Source organism: Vigna radiata, unplaced genomic scaffold, assembly GCF_000741045.1.
Source record: "Vigna radiata var. radiata cultivar VC1973A unplaced genomic scaffold, Vradiata_ver6 scaffold_51, whole genome shotgun sequence".
NCBI classification, from domain to species: domain Eukaryota; kingdom Viridiplantae; phylum Streptophyta; class Magnoliopsida; order Fabales; family Fabaceae; genus Vigna; species Vigna radiata.
This window is the reverse complement of record NW_014542732.1, coordinates 962,204-978,320: the sequence shown is the minus strand read 5'-3', so window position 1 is coordinate 978,320 and position 16,117 is coordinate 962,204. Positions and strand designations below refer to the sequence as shown.

The 16,117-nt window shown below is 34.8% G+C and overlaps 1 protein-coding gene across 1 annotated transcript; it reads left to right on the top strand.

Annotated features, from left to right (window-relative positions):
• Positions 1 to 3,058: 3,058 nt before the first annotated feature.
• On the top strand, positions 3,059 to 9,692 carry LOC106780713 (mitogen-activated protein kinase kinase kinase 3). Its single transcript, XM_014669025.2, has 11 exons — positions 3,059 to 3,616; positions 4,556 to 4,876; positions 5,251 to 5,338; positions 5,440 to 5,502; positions 5,639 to 5,799; positions 5,898 to 5,973; positions 7,262 to 7,321; positions 7,421 to 7,528; positions 7,635 to 7,874; positions 8,919 to 9,019; positions 9,128 to 9,692. Exons 1-11 carry the CDS (start codon positions 3,246 to 3,248, stop codon positions 9,369 to 9,371), a joined length of 1,833 nt encoding a protein of 610 aa, XP_014524511.1. The 5' UTR covers positions 3,059 to 3,245; the 3' UTR covers positions 9,372 to 9,692.
• The last annotated feature ends 6,425 nt before the right edge of the window (positions 9,693 to 16,117 follow it).

Here is a 16,117-nt window from a genome sequence, read left to right as displayed (position 1 = left end):
GAGAACAAAGCAAAGAAGGACGACTGACCACGTCAACAACTCATCGGAGTAGATGACATTCTCAAGAAGGATTGAAGACAAAAGAAAACAAAGCAAAGAAGGACGACTGACCATCGAAATAATTCAACCCAAACAATATATTATATATTTTTTTAGGCGGATACCCGGTGGGTAGCGGATCGAATTTCGGATACAGTTTTATCCGGCAGGTCGGGTTCAGATATCACACTATTCGACCCGAACCCGACCTGTTGTCATCCCTATCGTTGAATATATTTTCGAAGAAATTATTAAAAAAGAAAATAAGGATTCGATTTCCACAAAACCGAACTCTAACATATTCTTTTGTGATTTTTTTTAAATAAGAAGTCAGAATTCGGTTTCCCGTAAACCGAATTCTAAACATTTACAAAACCGTGCTATCTATGTAAATATTAAGTACAGTATGCTATCTCTGTAAATTAAAAATAAAACTATGTTATAAAAAAAAATCTATAGACTACATGTAACCTCTTCCTAAATAAATCCAACTATTAGATATAAAATTTGGAAAAATAATATTTTAACACTATTTTTTGACACTATTTTGACACTGCACACGTGTCAAAATGTGATTATTTCAAATTAAAAAAAGTTAAAACAGGGGTATATTTGGAAGAGAAAAACCAAAGTTTGTTTTTTTAATATGAAATTGTCCAATCACATTTTGACAAGTGTGCAATGTCAAAATGATGTCAAAAATTGGTGTCAAAATATCATTTTCCTAAAATTTGCGACATAACCCAGTTAGAAAAATAAAAAATTAAAAACAAGTTTAACAGAAGACGAAGCAAGTGTCCGAATTCTACGAATTGGGTCCATCTTTTGATGGGTAGGTTGCATAGATTGTGGTGTGGTACATAGGTCAAGAGGAGTCAACTGAACGTGTTAAATGAAAAGGTTCACTTAATCTAGACACTTTTTTATTTTTTACCACTTAGGTCCCAAATTAAGTAAATATAAAGTAAGAGAAACAATGAAAATGGTCCAAACATTGAGCCGTTCAAGAGTTACGAGTAAAGTAAAAGAATCATTGTGATATGAGCTTTCTAACTCACATAAAGAAATAGATTCATATATGTGAAAAATAGTGCATATTGGAAAATGAGAAGCACAGAATGAGATAAGAGGTTTTGTTTGAATTTGAAAGCAGATTGGTTCTTGTTCCTAAATTGAAAGGGCAAAAAGGAATAATGAATGTGGGCAGATACATTTAAACACATGGTGAGAAAAGGGAGGAGTCTCTGCAACAACATGCCATCATTAGCAGCCAAGGCAAAAACAGCCACCCCACAATAATTACTCACACACTCACGCACAAAACCAACAACCTTTTTTCGATTAGGGTCCCACCCTTTCCCCTTAATCCTCTATTTCAAAATTCCCATTTTCCTAATGTATCATATTTATTTAATACTAATTTTTATTATTAATTTTTTACAAATATTAAAATTTACACCACTATTTTATTTATATATCACGTATCATCATACTATTATTCTTTTTTTCATTGCTTCACTTACCAAGGGAAAGAAGAAATCGGTAACATACATAGAATTCGGATTCTTAATTTATAATTTACTTATTAATAATACTCGCTGTAAGAGTATAACTGTAACACATTTTTCTTGACAAAACAAGTTTTTATCAATCTTTCTTCTGCATAAAGTTAATCATTTGTTTTTATATCCAAGAAATTTTTATTTATTTATATCTCATATACATATATATATAATATAAACTTTTTTTCCTTATGTCAGAACCACTGTTTTTTTGGGAAATTTAGTTCTAAGCTACCTTTATAATCATTACTCAATAATCGTATGTATAACTAATCCAACATTAACTAAATGAAATAAGAGCGTTTTAGGTAATACATATTTAAATATTTTCCTTATCAATGGACATCAGTATAGAAGATAAGATTGCAGTTATGCATACATACATAGATCAATTTAATTATATGATTAAATAAGTATTAAGATATGAACCAAACATTAAATTTGTTTAAAATAGTGATAACCACATATGAATTCTTTTATTATATTGTGATTAGTGGAAGTAGAGAGAATAAGACATTATAATAATTTATAGACTTAGGCAGCATCCACCTCATGGCGGCACTGTATGAGAAAAAAAAATGGTGGATAGAGACAGCGCGGAAACTGAGAGAAATTTTAATGTAGTTCCTGACAACAATAGTTTAATCATAATAGTAAAAATAGTAATAAATAGAAAAAAAAAAAAGTAGTGGCGAAATGAAGATCACGAGTAACGTTGTTGTCATAAAAAAAACTGAAAAGTGTGTGGTGGCTCGTGACATGATAAGAAGCTTGGGAGATAAAAAATAAATGAGTTTTTGAATTGAATTTTTCTTTTCGTTGATAATAAAGAGTGGAAAAAAAATTGTAGTAATTTATGTGAGAGATATTTATTGAAGAGAGAAAAAAAAAAGAGCTAGTGGTGGGAGTGAGCATTTATGTGGAGCAACGGATATGTTGTTCTATGTGTAACATTGAATCTACCCACACACGTAGTAAGAAGGCAAACATTATCGGCAACCCCACAAATTTAGGTTAAATCAGAAAAATGAAATTGGTAAATTTAAAAATTTAATTTGCGTCGTCGTTTTGTTTATTATTTTGGGTAAGTAAATGGTTTGTGGGTGGCGGCCAGGACGTTCCAGTTGGAGCGTGTGAAACTGTAAAGTAAAGCGCAAAAACGAGTGCACGGTGACCAATGCGGATTCTATCATATTTTTTTTTTGGAAAAATTAACCGAGGGAGATTTACGGTTAAAGTTAGAAGGGTGTTGTTGAAAACGCACGTAAGACGTTATAGAGAGTGACACGTAGGAGGAGACAGAGAGAAAAGAGTTATAGATTGGGAGTGTGGGCCCCCTCTCAAAGCCTTTCTCTTTCTAAGAAATTGCCACGTCACTTATCCAACCACCGTCTGCCGTCCCCTCCAACCCCAACCTTAGCTGTTCTTCACTCTCTTTTCTTTTCTTTTTCTTTCTTATTTTCTCCTCTTTCGTCGTATCTTCCTCTTTCAATTGGACAAAACCTAACCACTCTCAACCCCTTCTTCTCTCTCTCTCTCTCTCTCTCTCTCTCTTCTTCTTCTTCTTCTTCTTATTCTGATTCTTCCCCAATTCAACCTCTCTTCCTTCCCTCGTCGCCAATTGTGCTTAGTATTATTTAGAACATGCCCACTTGGTGGGGTAAAAAGTCCAGCAAGAGCAAGGACCAAGAGGACCACCACCCGCATGGCGGCGGCGGTACCAGCGTTCTTCACTTCAACTTCATCAAGCCCAAGACGAGGCCCAACAAGAGCTTCGACGAAGCTGTCCATGTCCGCAATTCCCCACGCGCCACCCGCGATTTAGCTCCCTCCGCCGCCGACTCCGATGAGAAGCGGGGGCTTCCCTTGCCTCGCCCCTCCGTCTCCTCCACGCAAAGCTTCAGCGTCGACCAGGGCCTCGTCTTCGGATCTGCCTCCGTTTCAGGCTCTAGCGTCAGCTCCAGTGGCTCCTACGAGGATCATCCCTCATATCACGCTCAGATTACTGGTGCTAGGTTTGTTGTTAACTGTTATGCTCCTTGATTAACATGAGATTCAATTCAATTCCGCCGGATTGGATTGAATTGGATTTCATTTACCCTATTATTTATTTATTTATTTTAATTTAGGTCCTCTGGTTATTAGCTTAATCATTGATGAGATAAAGTGACTTTTACTCCGGTGGCTGAGGCTCTGTGACGTCTCCCCTCTTTCTATTGGAACATCATTGCATACTTTTCTTGATTTGTGAGATTCCTTTTTAGTTTTGTTCAGACTTACAATCCCAATTCGAAACTGGCTCTTGCTACTTCCTCCCTAACTTTTAAAACACGACTTTGCACTTTTTCGTACACTTCTGCTCCTTTTCTCCATTGTTTTTCTTTCCTCAACTTTTCTTTGCTTTTACTTTCAGAGTCCTCTCTCTGTACGCTCATACTTAGTACAATTTATAATCAGTGCTTTGAGGAGTCTTCTTTAGTGTAATTGTAGATTTGGAATTATCCGTTTTTCAAATTGCGTTTCCAAACTCCGAAATTGCAGCTCTAGACTCTGGGTATGGATTTGTTTGGGGAAAATGAAGATCTACGTCTTGATGGGAAATTTTGTTAAGACTTATAGTTCATATCCTTTTTATCTGTACGAGGTTAACCACCTGCCATCCACCCCCACCCTCCCGAATATCTATCTGCTTTAGACATCTAATTCATCTCAATTTATTCAGGTGAAACTTAAGCAAAATGTTTTTACCTTTTATATATATATATATATCTTCTTTTTTTTTTTTCTATGATTAGTTAGTTTTGTAATTATAATATATGGGGGGCCGTAGTTATATAATCTACATTCAATTTAGCATGGCTAGTGTTAAGGTAAAGGAACACAGAAAACATGGACTGATAAGTTTGTTTCTCCCATCTGCTGCTGAACTAATCGATGCTGTTTCTTTATGCTAGAGGGCAAGGTGATGTGAAGTTCCATGTGAGGTCTAAAAGCCCAGGTCCTGGGTCAAGAGGGCCCACCAGCCCAACATCACCACTTCATCCGAAGTTGCCTATTTTGAGCCTTGACTCTCCTACAGGCAGGCAAGAAGACGGAAGGGGTGAATGCCATCCGTTGCCTCTTCCACCGGGCTCTCCTACTAGTCCTTCCTCTTCTCTTTCCAGCGCTAGAGCAAATGGGGTGGCAGAACACACTACCGGTAACCTTTCAAAGTGGAAGAAGGGAAAGCTTCTAGGACGGGGAACATTTGGGCATGTTTACCTGGGATTCAATAGGTATTTTTGGTTTGTTTTTTCTTTTACAGTGAAGGAAATTGACTTTCAATTCTCCTTTTTGGTTAGGCTGCAATAACTTTATAACATAATGTATTGTTTTCACTCCCTGAATTAACGGCAGAACTTGTGGCTTTTGCTATCGGTGGTTGTATATGAGCAAACCTTTAGGCTACAAAGGAAATATTTGTGTCTGTTGTGGAAATATAAAATCACAAGCTTTGAATTTAAACTATGTTAGTAGAATTATATCACCAGTCTTCTTTCAGAATGTGCACTGTGTCCAAATGTCCATGTTATGGACAAGCTACGGAAACTATATATGCTTCCTATGTTTGTTCTTCGTCTCTGAAAAGCTTGTGTTGCAACTTTGCCAGTAATAGTGGACAATTGTGTGCAATAAAGGAAGTCAGGGTTGTCTGCGATGACCAAACGTCAAAAGAGTGCCTCAAACAACTTAATCAGGTAATTCTATTATTTTTTAAGATTTATGAATGGTGCCTTAAACATTCTATAGTGTTGTATTGGATTTTGTTTTGATATGTCTGTTCTTCATTTTGTTGCAGGAGATCAATTTGCTCAGTCAGCTTTCACATTCAAACATTGTTCAATACTATGGGAGTGATTTGGTATGTGGCTAAAAAGTTCTAAGTTTTGAATCTTGTAAATATAGCTGTATGCACATAGGAAAAGAAGAAAAAATAAATAAATTAATGATTGAGAACCATTCATAAATACATGTGTGCGGATGTGCCATGTTTGCAGGGAGAAGAAACACTCTCCGTTTATTTGGAATATGTCTCTGGTGGTTCTATTCACAAATTACTTCAGGAATATGGGGCCTTCAAAGAGCCTGTTATTCAAAATTATACCAGGCAAATTGTCTCTGGTCTTTGCTATCTTCATGGGAGAAATACAGTGCATAGGTAATTTGGTTAATGGTTACTCAAAGATCTATATTTATAATATGAATTGCATGCATCTTGACTCTTTCTTAAAGTATTTTTGTTCTTTTTTTACGCAGGGATATCAAGGGGGCTAACATACTAGTTGATCCTAATGGTGAAATCAAGCTGGCAGACTTTGGAATGGCCAAACATGTAAGCTTTTTAGAGTATTCTTTAAAGAACCAATTGCTTTTGGCTGCTCATTTGAAAAGTTATAGCTTCTTGCAAAATAAATTGGCCAATACACAAGATGTAAAATCTTGGGAGTACGTAAAAAGTCTTTCTTTTGCTCCAGCTTCAAACCTGCTGTTCTATCATATTTGACTGGGCAGTGGTAGAGACTTTCCACTTTGCCCTCTTGATTACGTATGATTTCTCAGTAAAATCGCAAGATAGAAGAATGAGAGCTAGAGTACCTCTGGCTCTTCTTTTAAAATTCAAGGGTCCATTTGGTGGGTTGGATGTTGCAGGATAAGATAATTATCCTACCGTGTTGTGATCTGTTATTTGTTGCACCAACATTGCATGATAATGTTATTTTATCACTTATCCTATCTTGCCAGTAGTACAGTGTATTTCTTATCTTGAGAAAGAAGGCGAGGTAGGTTTGATAGGATAGGATAAACTCTCCCCCTCGGGTTTCCTCTCCCGCCCTCTCTCTATCTATAGATATAGATATAATATTGACACATCAATTTAAATTATAATGATAATTACAGTATTAAAATTAACATCTTATAAATTTTCTCAGAAAAATATTCGAATCATAATATTAATTTTACAAAATTTGTATGATTTTATTAATATTAGTTTATATCATAATATATACATAATAATTTTGTTACTTAGCATATTATCTTATATGTATTTAGATTTGTAATTATTGTGGCACAAATTTAAATTTTATTATTTATTAGGCTACTAAAATTAAGTAATAATAATTTAAATATTTTTAAGATATTAGTTATAATTTTAAAATCTTATATAATCTTTTATAATATAAAAAGTAGTTATATAAATGAAAAATAATTTTGTATAATTTAGTTAAAATTATATTTTTCTATAATTTCCATTATTTGTAAAAAATATAAATTAAATGTCAATTTTTAGAAAATTGTGTAATTTTAATGAAAAATTGTCATTTAAACATCCTTTATATTATATCCTATCCTTATTTAGTTTGTTCTCTTGTATTCACTAAACACTAAATATGATTATATCTTATCTTTTTCTTATTTTTATCATGTCCTTATCATGTCATGTCCTATTTTCTTATTCTATCACATCATGTCCACCGAATGGGTCCCATGTGACATAAACTTATATGATAGGGACCCTTGTGAAATGGAAGAGTTGGAAGAAAAATAGTAGGGGGAGCAGAGTTTCTAATGTATAGTTTTATGATGGAGATCATCTCTGAATTAAGATTGTTCTGAAACAGATAAATTCCTCTTCCTCCATGCTTTCTTTCAAAGGGAGTCCATACTGGATGGCACCTGAGGTAAAATATTTTACCCTTTTCACAATTTTCATTTTGAACAGACGCGTCCTTTTCACTTCCACTGTAAGTTGTAATGTATACTGATATTTGCTTTCTTAGGTTGTAATGAATACAAATGGCTATAGCCTTCCTGTTGATATATGGAGCTTGGGATGCACAATTCTTGAAATGGCAACATCAAAGCCTCCCTGGAATCAATATGAAGGGGTGCGATTTTGGATATCTATAACTAGCATTTGTTTGCATGTTTGATATCGGCCTATTTAAAGAATATGAAGGGCAAAGATTGGTTTTTAATGCTTGTATTTATCAGGTAGCGGCAATATTTAAAATCGGTAACAGTAGAGATATGCCTGAAATCCCTGATCATCTCTCAAGCGATGCAAAGAATTTCATTCAGCTATGCTTACAAAGAGATCCATCAGCCCGTCCCACAGCCCAGCAGTTACTAGAGCATCCCTTTATTCTAGATCAACCAGCAACAAAAGCTACAAATGTCAGAATAACTAGGGATGCTTTCCCCTACATGTTTGATGGAAGTCGGACACCGCCGGTATAGTCCTTATTGCTTTTTTATTTTCTTTATGAAGTTATGTTGCTTTGGCGTCTTACATGTTAATTCCATTCTCATGTTCAACATATATGTGATTTCATCATTTGTGGTTATCCTATACTGGATAAGATGTGATGACTGGATTTGCTCATGTCATATGTCAGGATTTATCTCAATGGTTTGCTTAGTTTTTCTTATGCTGTACGTATTATGCAGCTCAATCCTATATGCCTACTATTATCATGTTTAAAATAATATATTGTAAATATTTAGTATATGGATGAGATGTGATGATTGGATTTCGTCACATCATATGTCAGGATTTTATTTCAACGGTTTGCTAAGTTTTTCCTATGCTGTAGGTATTATGTAGCTCAATCCTATATGCTTTTACAATTATCATGTTTAAAATAATATATCGTAAATATGTAGTAATTATATGGATGAAGTGACTTCTGCAAATCACTTGGGGTAAGTTTGGATATAAACTAGAAAAGTTGTTCATAGTTTCTCTACTGAACATACATAACTTCGTTGTTTGGTTGTGTCTATATAGAATTATATGTTAAACAGGTATAATGTTGTAGTCAGGAAAGGAAGAAAAAAAGCAGATGATTGTCTGTCATGTGTGTTTTGGTGGTTATGTAAGCTACTAGCTTTTTGTATGGAATTTGATCGTCTTGTTTTACTCAAGACTGTTGTTGGATTGCATACTCGTGTATTGGTGAAGTTGAAGTTGGAGAACAGATTAACAGGGTGATCATGGTATAGTTATGGGTGACAACTGATAATAGAATATCGCTTTCCTTTTTTTTGGATAAAAGTGGATTGCATAATTACTTAGAGCACATAATGCTGCAAGAGAATCCTAAAGTACAGCAAAACTTGGATAGAAAGTATTCGTTCATTTGAAGTCATGGTTCTAATGCACATACTCCGTAAACTTAATTTTGTCATTTTGAAGTTGCAAAATATCTTAAAATCAATTTCTGTGGCAAGCATTGAGATGGAGCTAACTTTCTCGTTGTTTGAATCGCTTTGCAGCCAGTTTTAGATCATTCCAATAGAACGAGTATAAATTCATTGGATGGAGAATATGGAACAAAGCCAGTTCCTGTTACTTCACGTGCAGTAAGGAGCCCAAGGTTAAACATCTGACCTTCTCTTATCAAGGCCTGGTGATGAATCTCTGTGTATGCTGAATAAATTTTATGCTATTTAGACTGACTCGCTGTTTGAACTTCCTTCTTCAGAGATAACACAAGGGTGATCACATCTTTACCAGTATCGCCCTGCTCAAGTCCATTGAGACAGTATGGACCAGCCCACAAGAGCTGTTTTCTTTCTCCTCCTCATCCAACTTACACTTTGATGGGGCAAAATACCCTCCCGTCATATCCAGTGAGATCAAATGCAACATTCACTCTTGATCCTTTTCATGAAAAATCTTTTTACAAAGCCCACACACCGGGTGGATCCCCTAGAAGATTCATTTGAGTTACCGATTGTAAATACCTCTAAAAGTCTTTTGGTTTCCCCGGCATACCTTGTGATCAGTGGTTGAACTTCAATCATCTGCACTATTAGAGTACAAATTCTATGTAAAGGATTCTGGTCAATTTTTTATACATGAGAACGAGACCACCTACGGTAAAAGTGAGGTGTAGGACCTCTTGATGCAGCCATTGAACTGGGGACACCGTGCTGCTTGTAACAATTTATTGATTACTGTAAAGGCAAGTGTTTACTGTTTGTAGTAACGTTTATGTTGTATATTGTTAGTTCATGGCAGGAGAAAAAAGAGGGTAATTTTTCATACATACTCTTTCACTGTTTTAAAATTATGTATTTTACCTGAGGATATATGGATATGTGTATGGTGTGGAACTTGGTTCCAAACCGTAAAGCCATGCCAGAATGATGGGCTTATAAAGTTGAAAGAGCCAACCAGTCCGGAATGTCCAAAATATTACTTGGAAGCAATTTTATCATTACAAATTATGCTAGGATTATTTCTTTGATTTATATTCAAATTACTACTGCACGTCATGAAGTTGGTGTTGAAGCAATGTAAAATGAACCTCGAAGCTCATTTTAAAACTTAGTTGTAGAGGAAATTTGCAATCTTTTTTTATTACTGTATGACAAGAATAGTTGTCTAAATATTGTTTATATAAAGAAGAGGTGGAATGACGTTATTTTTTATCTTTCGAAAACATAGAATAATTTGGTTGAGTAACCAATTTACTATCAGATTTTTCAAAGCTTGAATGGTGAAAATAGAAAGAATTTTTGTTTTTGAAAAATCTAATGGTTAAAATTAGTTTTTAAATAAAATTGTTATATTTTAAGGAAATGAATGTTTTAGTTGAAAAGTATTGGTATGTTGTTTTTATTCGTCTCTCGTTCGGCAACTTGTTTATTATTTAGATAGAAGAAAAGAGAATAAAAAATAGAAGGAAATAATTGAAAAATTTAGAAATTTGATTCAATGCAACGTCATATTTATCTAATCCATTTTTCTCCAAACTCCATTCTTTTCACCATGTTCTACAAAATGTGTCACCTTATTGAGCCATGTTTCTTTTCAGAGTCAACTTTGTATCAAATATGATTTATTTTTTTCTTTTCGTCGTTTCCATCACTTCATTAGCAAGAAGTACCACATTCAACACATGTCTTCCCCTTAAAAGAACGGCAATCGCTTCCTCTACCGTATTAAAAGAAAAAAAATTCAAACACCTTTTGTCACTGTATCACATCACGCTACCACTTCCATCGAAGAGAGAAAATATGGGAAATTTTGGAAAGTTTTTCCTAGAATGTATTTCGTGTATTTCGGATAACTCTTTTTAAAACACATTTTATGTGTGGATATTCTGGAAAACTCATTTCTAAAGGCATTTTATGAGTTTTCGAAAGTTTTTTCAAAAATCTTATCTCGGAAAATTTATTTCATAATACATTTCATATGTTTTGAAAATTTTATTCTGGATAGAAATTATAAAAAGTTTAACTTTCTCCACAAGGTAAATGGGGATGGAGAAGTAAAAGCCTTAAACAAGTTTCATGTAATTATCAATGACTTGATGTATGATGAAGGTTGAAAAAAAGTTATTTTCATATGTCATTTTAGACTAAATTACGCCTTGTACTATTTGGAATAAGCTTAGAATCAAGGAAAACTCAATAAATGAGTCTTTAGAGAGTCAAAAGCTGTTTTTGGCGATATTATGCTTGTTTTGCATTGTTTTGTGCATTTCTGAGAAAGTGAAGAATGAAGTTGGAGATAAAGGTCGTGGACTCAAGAAAATAGAAGAAAATTGAAGATTTGAAGAGTCGACGCACCGCCCGACGGCAAATTCCACCACCGAGCGGTTGTTAACGGATTGACAAGCGTACCAAATCGTATCAAGTAATAATAAATGGTAAGTCCAAGTATCGTTTTCCCAAGAGACTCACGACACTAAACTGTTGTGCTTTTGCTTAACCAATCAAGACTATAAAAATAATATTTTGAGATTTTTATAAAGTGCAGAAAAAATAAACATGAATGCAATTTGATCAATTGAGGTTAAACACAAAAGTGGATGGATGAATGGAGTTGTTGGGGGTTTACAATTTCATCTTATCCGCTCTCTCTTATTTACTCCTCTTGAATTATTAGCTTGATTAATTAATTGTCATGCAACTTTCTTAGCCTACCCTTAACCCGATCCCTCGGCGAAAACAACCTAATACTAATTACTGGCTTGCTATCCCTAGTCTCCCCTAGCAATTAATACAACATTATAGAGCAGAAGTTAAAAGCAATTGATCGTCCTACCCCTATCCCTAGGTGGTATTGCTTAATCAAGAAATTACTCACCAGTTCATGACATTACTGTACGTCCCCGTATCAATAAAGACAAACATCAGTTATCGAATGAGTTAAACGATAAAGGCATTAAGTACAGATGAGAACCCAACAATTAACAATCAAAACATATGGAAACCATATAAATAAACAAGAGTTTCAATAAAAGAGAGTATCAAAAGATTACATTGTTTCCCCCAACAACAATAGGGTTTAGTTCACCATAGTCATGGTGAAACTAGATGAAAAATGGATGAAGAAATACAAACCCTAAAAAGGAGAAAAGGAGAGNTGTCACCATCTCCAAATCTACCCCAAAGGGGTGAAAAATGTGTTTCTGTGCCTAAGTCATCAAAAGATACAAACCCTAAGACGTTTTGGCCTTTAAATAGGGCATAAAAATAACATAAAACAAGCCCAAGCCCAAACAGATCATAAAAAACACAGAAAACAGGTCCAAGCCCAGCAGACAACCGCCCGGCGGTATAAGTGTGGCACCCGGCGGTTTCCCACAAATCGCACTACCGCCCGGCGGTTTCCCTCAAAACCTCCCAGCGCCAACGCTAGGTGCCTACTCCTCGTCGTGGACCGTCCGGCGATGTAAGTTACCGCCGGGCGGTGCGTCGACTCTTCAAATCTTCAATTTTCTTCTTTTTTCTTGAGTCTACGACCTTTATCTTCAACTCCATTCTTCATTTTCTCAGAAATGCTACAAAACAATGCAAAACAAGCATAATATCGCTAAAAACAGCTTTTGACTCTATACAGACTCATTTATTGAGTTTTGCTTAATTCTAAGCTCATTCCAAGTAGTAAAGGGTGTAATTTGGTCTAAAATGACATATGAAAATAACTGTTTTTCAACCTTCATCAACACCCCAAACTTAGAATTTTGCTTGTCCTCAAGCAAACAAAACAAAACAACACACAAAACAAAACTTGGCTTTATCCTCTTCCATCCAATGTTTCAACATTCCCAAAGTACATGACAAAACTACTCAATCTCAAATCTTTCAGTGAAATCAAAATAAGGTGCATGCATGCTTTCAATCTAGAGATTGNACAACAGATGTTACACATTATGAATGACCAATCCACCAAGCAAAAATGCACTCATGAAAATTAACAGTTCATATCAAGCAAGTTTTTCACTCAATCACTCAAGTGTTTAAGGTGACAATCCAACTCTCTATTGTTCACAAGTCACATGAAACAAAATTGCCATTTATCTCAAATAATCAACATCTTTACATGCAAATGTCATCAAAAGGACTTTTACATGGCTTGTAATGAGGTTGGGTTAACAAGAAAAATTGGTTTTTCTGGAAAACAAAATCCTTAAGTTAAGAGAGCTTTCATAACCTTTAACAATTAAGCCTAACTCTCTTTCTCACCAATCTCACTTACTCCCAACTTCTTCCCTTTTCTTTTCTTTTGCATTAAGCTCACTTTCATGCTTTTCTTCTTTTCTTTTTCTTTTTATCATGCATTTTTTTCTATTTCAACATTTGAGCTCAATGCTTTTCACTTGCTTTTTCAATTTTCCCCCATACAACCCCAAACTTGAACCTTTTCATCATATACAATTAAGCTCATCCCAACTCAAGGTAAAGAATTTAAAGACAAGGGTTCACATCCTGTTTAAGGCTAAGGTTCAAAAAGGGTATAATATATTCAAGCATTTTGGGTGAAAATTTGGCTAGAGAAGGGTTCTCAAAAATGGCCTTGATCATACGACATTTACATGCAATTCAATCAATCATCAAGATTAAGGCAATATCATTCATGTTTTCCTATGAACAATGCATACAACAATAAAAACTCTAGAGCTCAAAACCTTACACAACATGCTTTCTCACACAAAATTCATTCCTACACCCTGCTTAGCATCATAACCACAATCATAATTCATCACACATCTGTTTCACTGGATATTAACACACAACACAACTCAATTATCATCCACATCAAATAATCATGAAATAGGCTCATCATGCAAATTATTCAGTCAAACATTTTCAGAAAAGTGTTCAAGCCAAGCATACACACTGAAAATAAAAATTCAACATATTCTAAGAATTCAAAATGCACAAGTAAGAGGGAACCTAGGTTGCCTCCTAGTAGCACTTGTTTAACGTCACGAGCCTAACCCAAACCTGTTTAGCACTCATTAGTAAGTGCATACCTTTCCAACACCCATCAGTAGGTGTACCTCCCTGTATCCTTCAGTAGATACCTAAATCTTCTAGCATCCCTCAGTAGATGCTATCCCACTATCATTCATTAGTAAATGCTAATCTTTCTAATCTTCATTGGCATCCATCAGTAAATGCCATATCACCTACCATCCATCAGTAGATGTTGTAGAAGCATTCATCAGTAGATGTTATCATCATTGCCATCAGAAGCAACACATAACCCTAACAAAATAAAATAAAATAAAATCTAATAAAATAAAATAAAAGAAAAGAAAAAGATTCAGAAACAAGGTTAGAAATTGGGTTGCCTCCCAGGTAGCGCTTCTTTAATGTCATTAGCTTGACCCGGTAACGCCCAAACACCCCTCAGTAGGTGTTGATTTTTAACGTTGGCGTTCTTCCTTCCTTCATGACACCAACAATCTTCTTGTCACCAACTCTAAGGATCCTCAATCTCAAGAGCTCTGCTTGCTTTAATAGTCTTGACAACCCATAACCTAATTTTGAATTTCATTGATGTGCCCGGTTAGGGTTCGTCACTTTTCACATCAGGGTGTTGGTGAACCAATTCTCCTTCCTTATCTGCCTCCTGATGGTCTTGTGCTCTTAGTACCAATTTTTTTTTCCTGCATACACTAAAGAACACTGCACTAGAGCACAAAATTAGCCCAAAATATAAAAATAGTAAAAGATAATTTTTATTTTTATTTTAGTTTTAATTTTCGTTTTTTTTTTAGAAAAAATAAAGGGATAAAAAAATAAAATAAAAAGATAAAAAGAAAATTAAATAGAAAGATAGAAAGGTAGAAATATGGAAAGATAAGGAGAAGGATGAGGGAAAGAATGTGAAGAAGAATAAGGAGAAGAATATGGAAAGATATTATTTTATTTTATTTTCGTTTTTTTTTCTTTTTTTAAAAAAAAAACAGAAAGATAAAAAATAAAATAAAATAAAATAAAATGAAATTAAATGAAATCAAATCAAATAAAATAAAATAAAATAAAATAAAATCAAATCAAATCCAATCAAATCAATTCAAATCAAATCAAATGAAACAAAATAAGATAAAATAAAATAAAACAAAATAAGATAAAATCAAATCAAATAAGATCAAATAAAATAAAAAAAAAAAGTCTAATCGATCAAGAATCACACACATAGAATAGTTCTACCATGAGTCCCCGACAATGACGCCAAAATCTTGTTAACGGATTGGCAAGCGTACCAAATCGTATCAAGTAATAATAAATGGTAAGTCCAAGTATCGTTTTCCCAAGAGACTCACGACATTAAACTGTTGTGCTTTTGCTTAACCAATAAAGACTATAAAAATAATATTTTGAGATTTTTATAAAGTGCAGAAAAATAAACATGAATGCAATTTGATCAATTGAGGTTAAACACAAAAGTGGATGGATGAATGGAGTTGTTGGGGGTTTACAATTTCATCTTATCCGCTCTCTCTTATTTACTCCTCTTGAATTATTAGCTTGATTAATTAATTGTCATGCAACTTTCTTAGCCTACCCTTAACCCGATCCCTCGGCGAAAACAACCTAATACTAATTACTGGCTTGCTATCCCTAGTCTCCCCTAGCAATTAATACAACATTATAGAGCAGAAGTTAAAAGCAATTGATCGTCCTACCCCTATCCCTAGGTGGTATTGCTTAATCAAGAAATTACTCACCAGTTCATGACATTACTGTACGTCCCCGTATCAATAAAGACAAACATCAGTTATCGAATGAGTTAAACGATAAAGGCATTAAGTACAGATGAGAACCCAACAATTAACAATCAAAACATATGGAAACCATATAAAGGTCGTAGACTCAAGAAAAGAGAAGAAAATTGAAGATTTGAAGAGTCGACGCACCGCCCGGCGGCAACTTACATCGCCGGACGGTCCACGACGAGGAGTAGGCACCTGACGTTGGCGCTGGGAGGTTTTGAGGGAAACTGCCGGGCGGTAGACCCCTACTGCCGGGCGGTAGTGGGATTTGTGGGAAACCGCCGGGCGCCACACTTATACCGCCGGGCGGTTGTCTGCTGGGCTTGGACCTGTTTTCTGTGNTTTTTATGATCTGTTTGGGCTTGGGCTTGTTTTATGTTATTTTTATGCCCTATTTAAAGGCCAAAACGTCTTAGGGTTTGTATCTTTTGATGACTTAGGCACAGAAACACA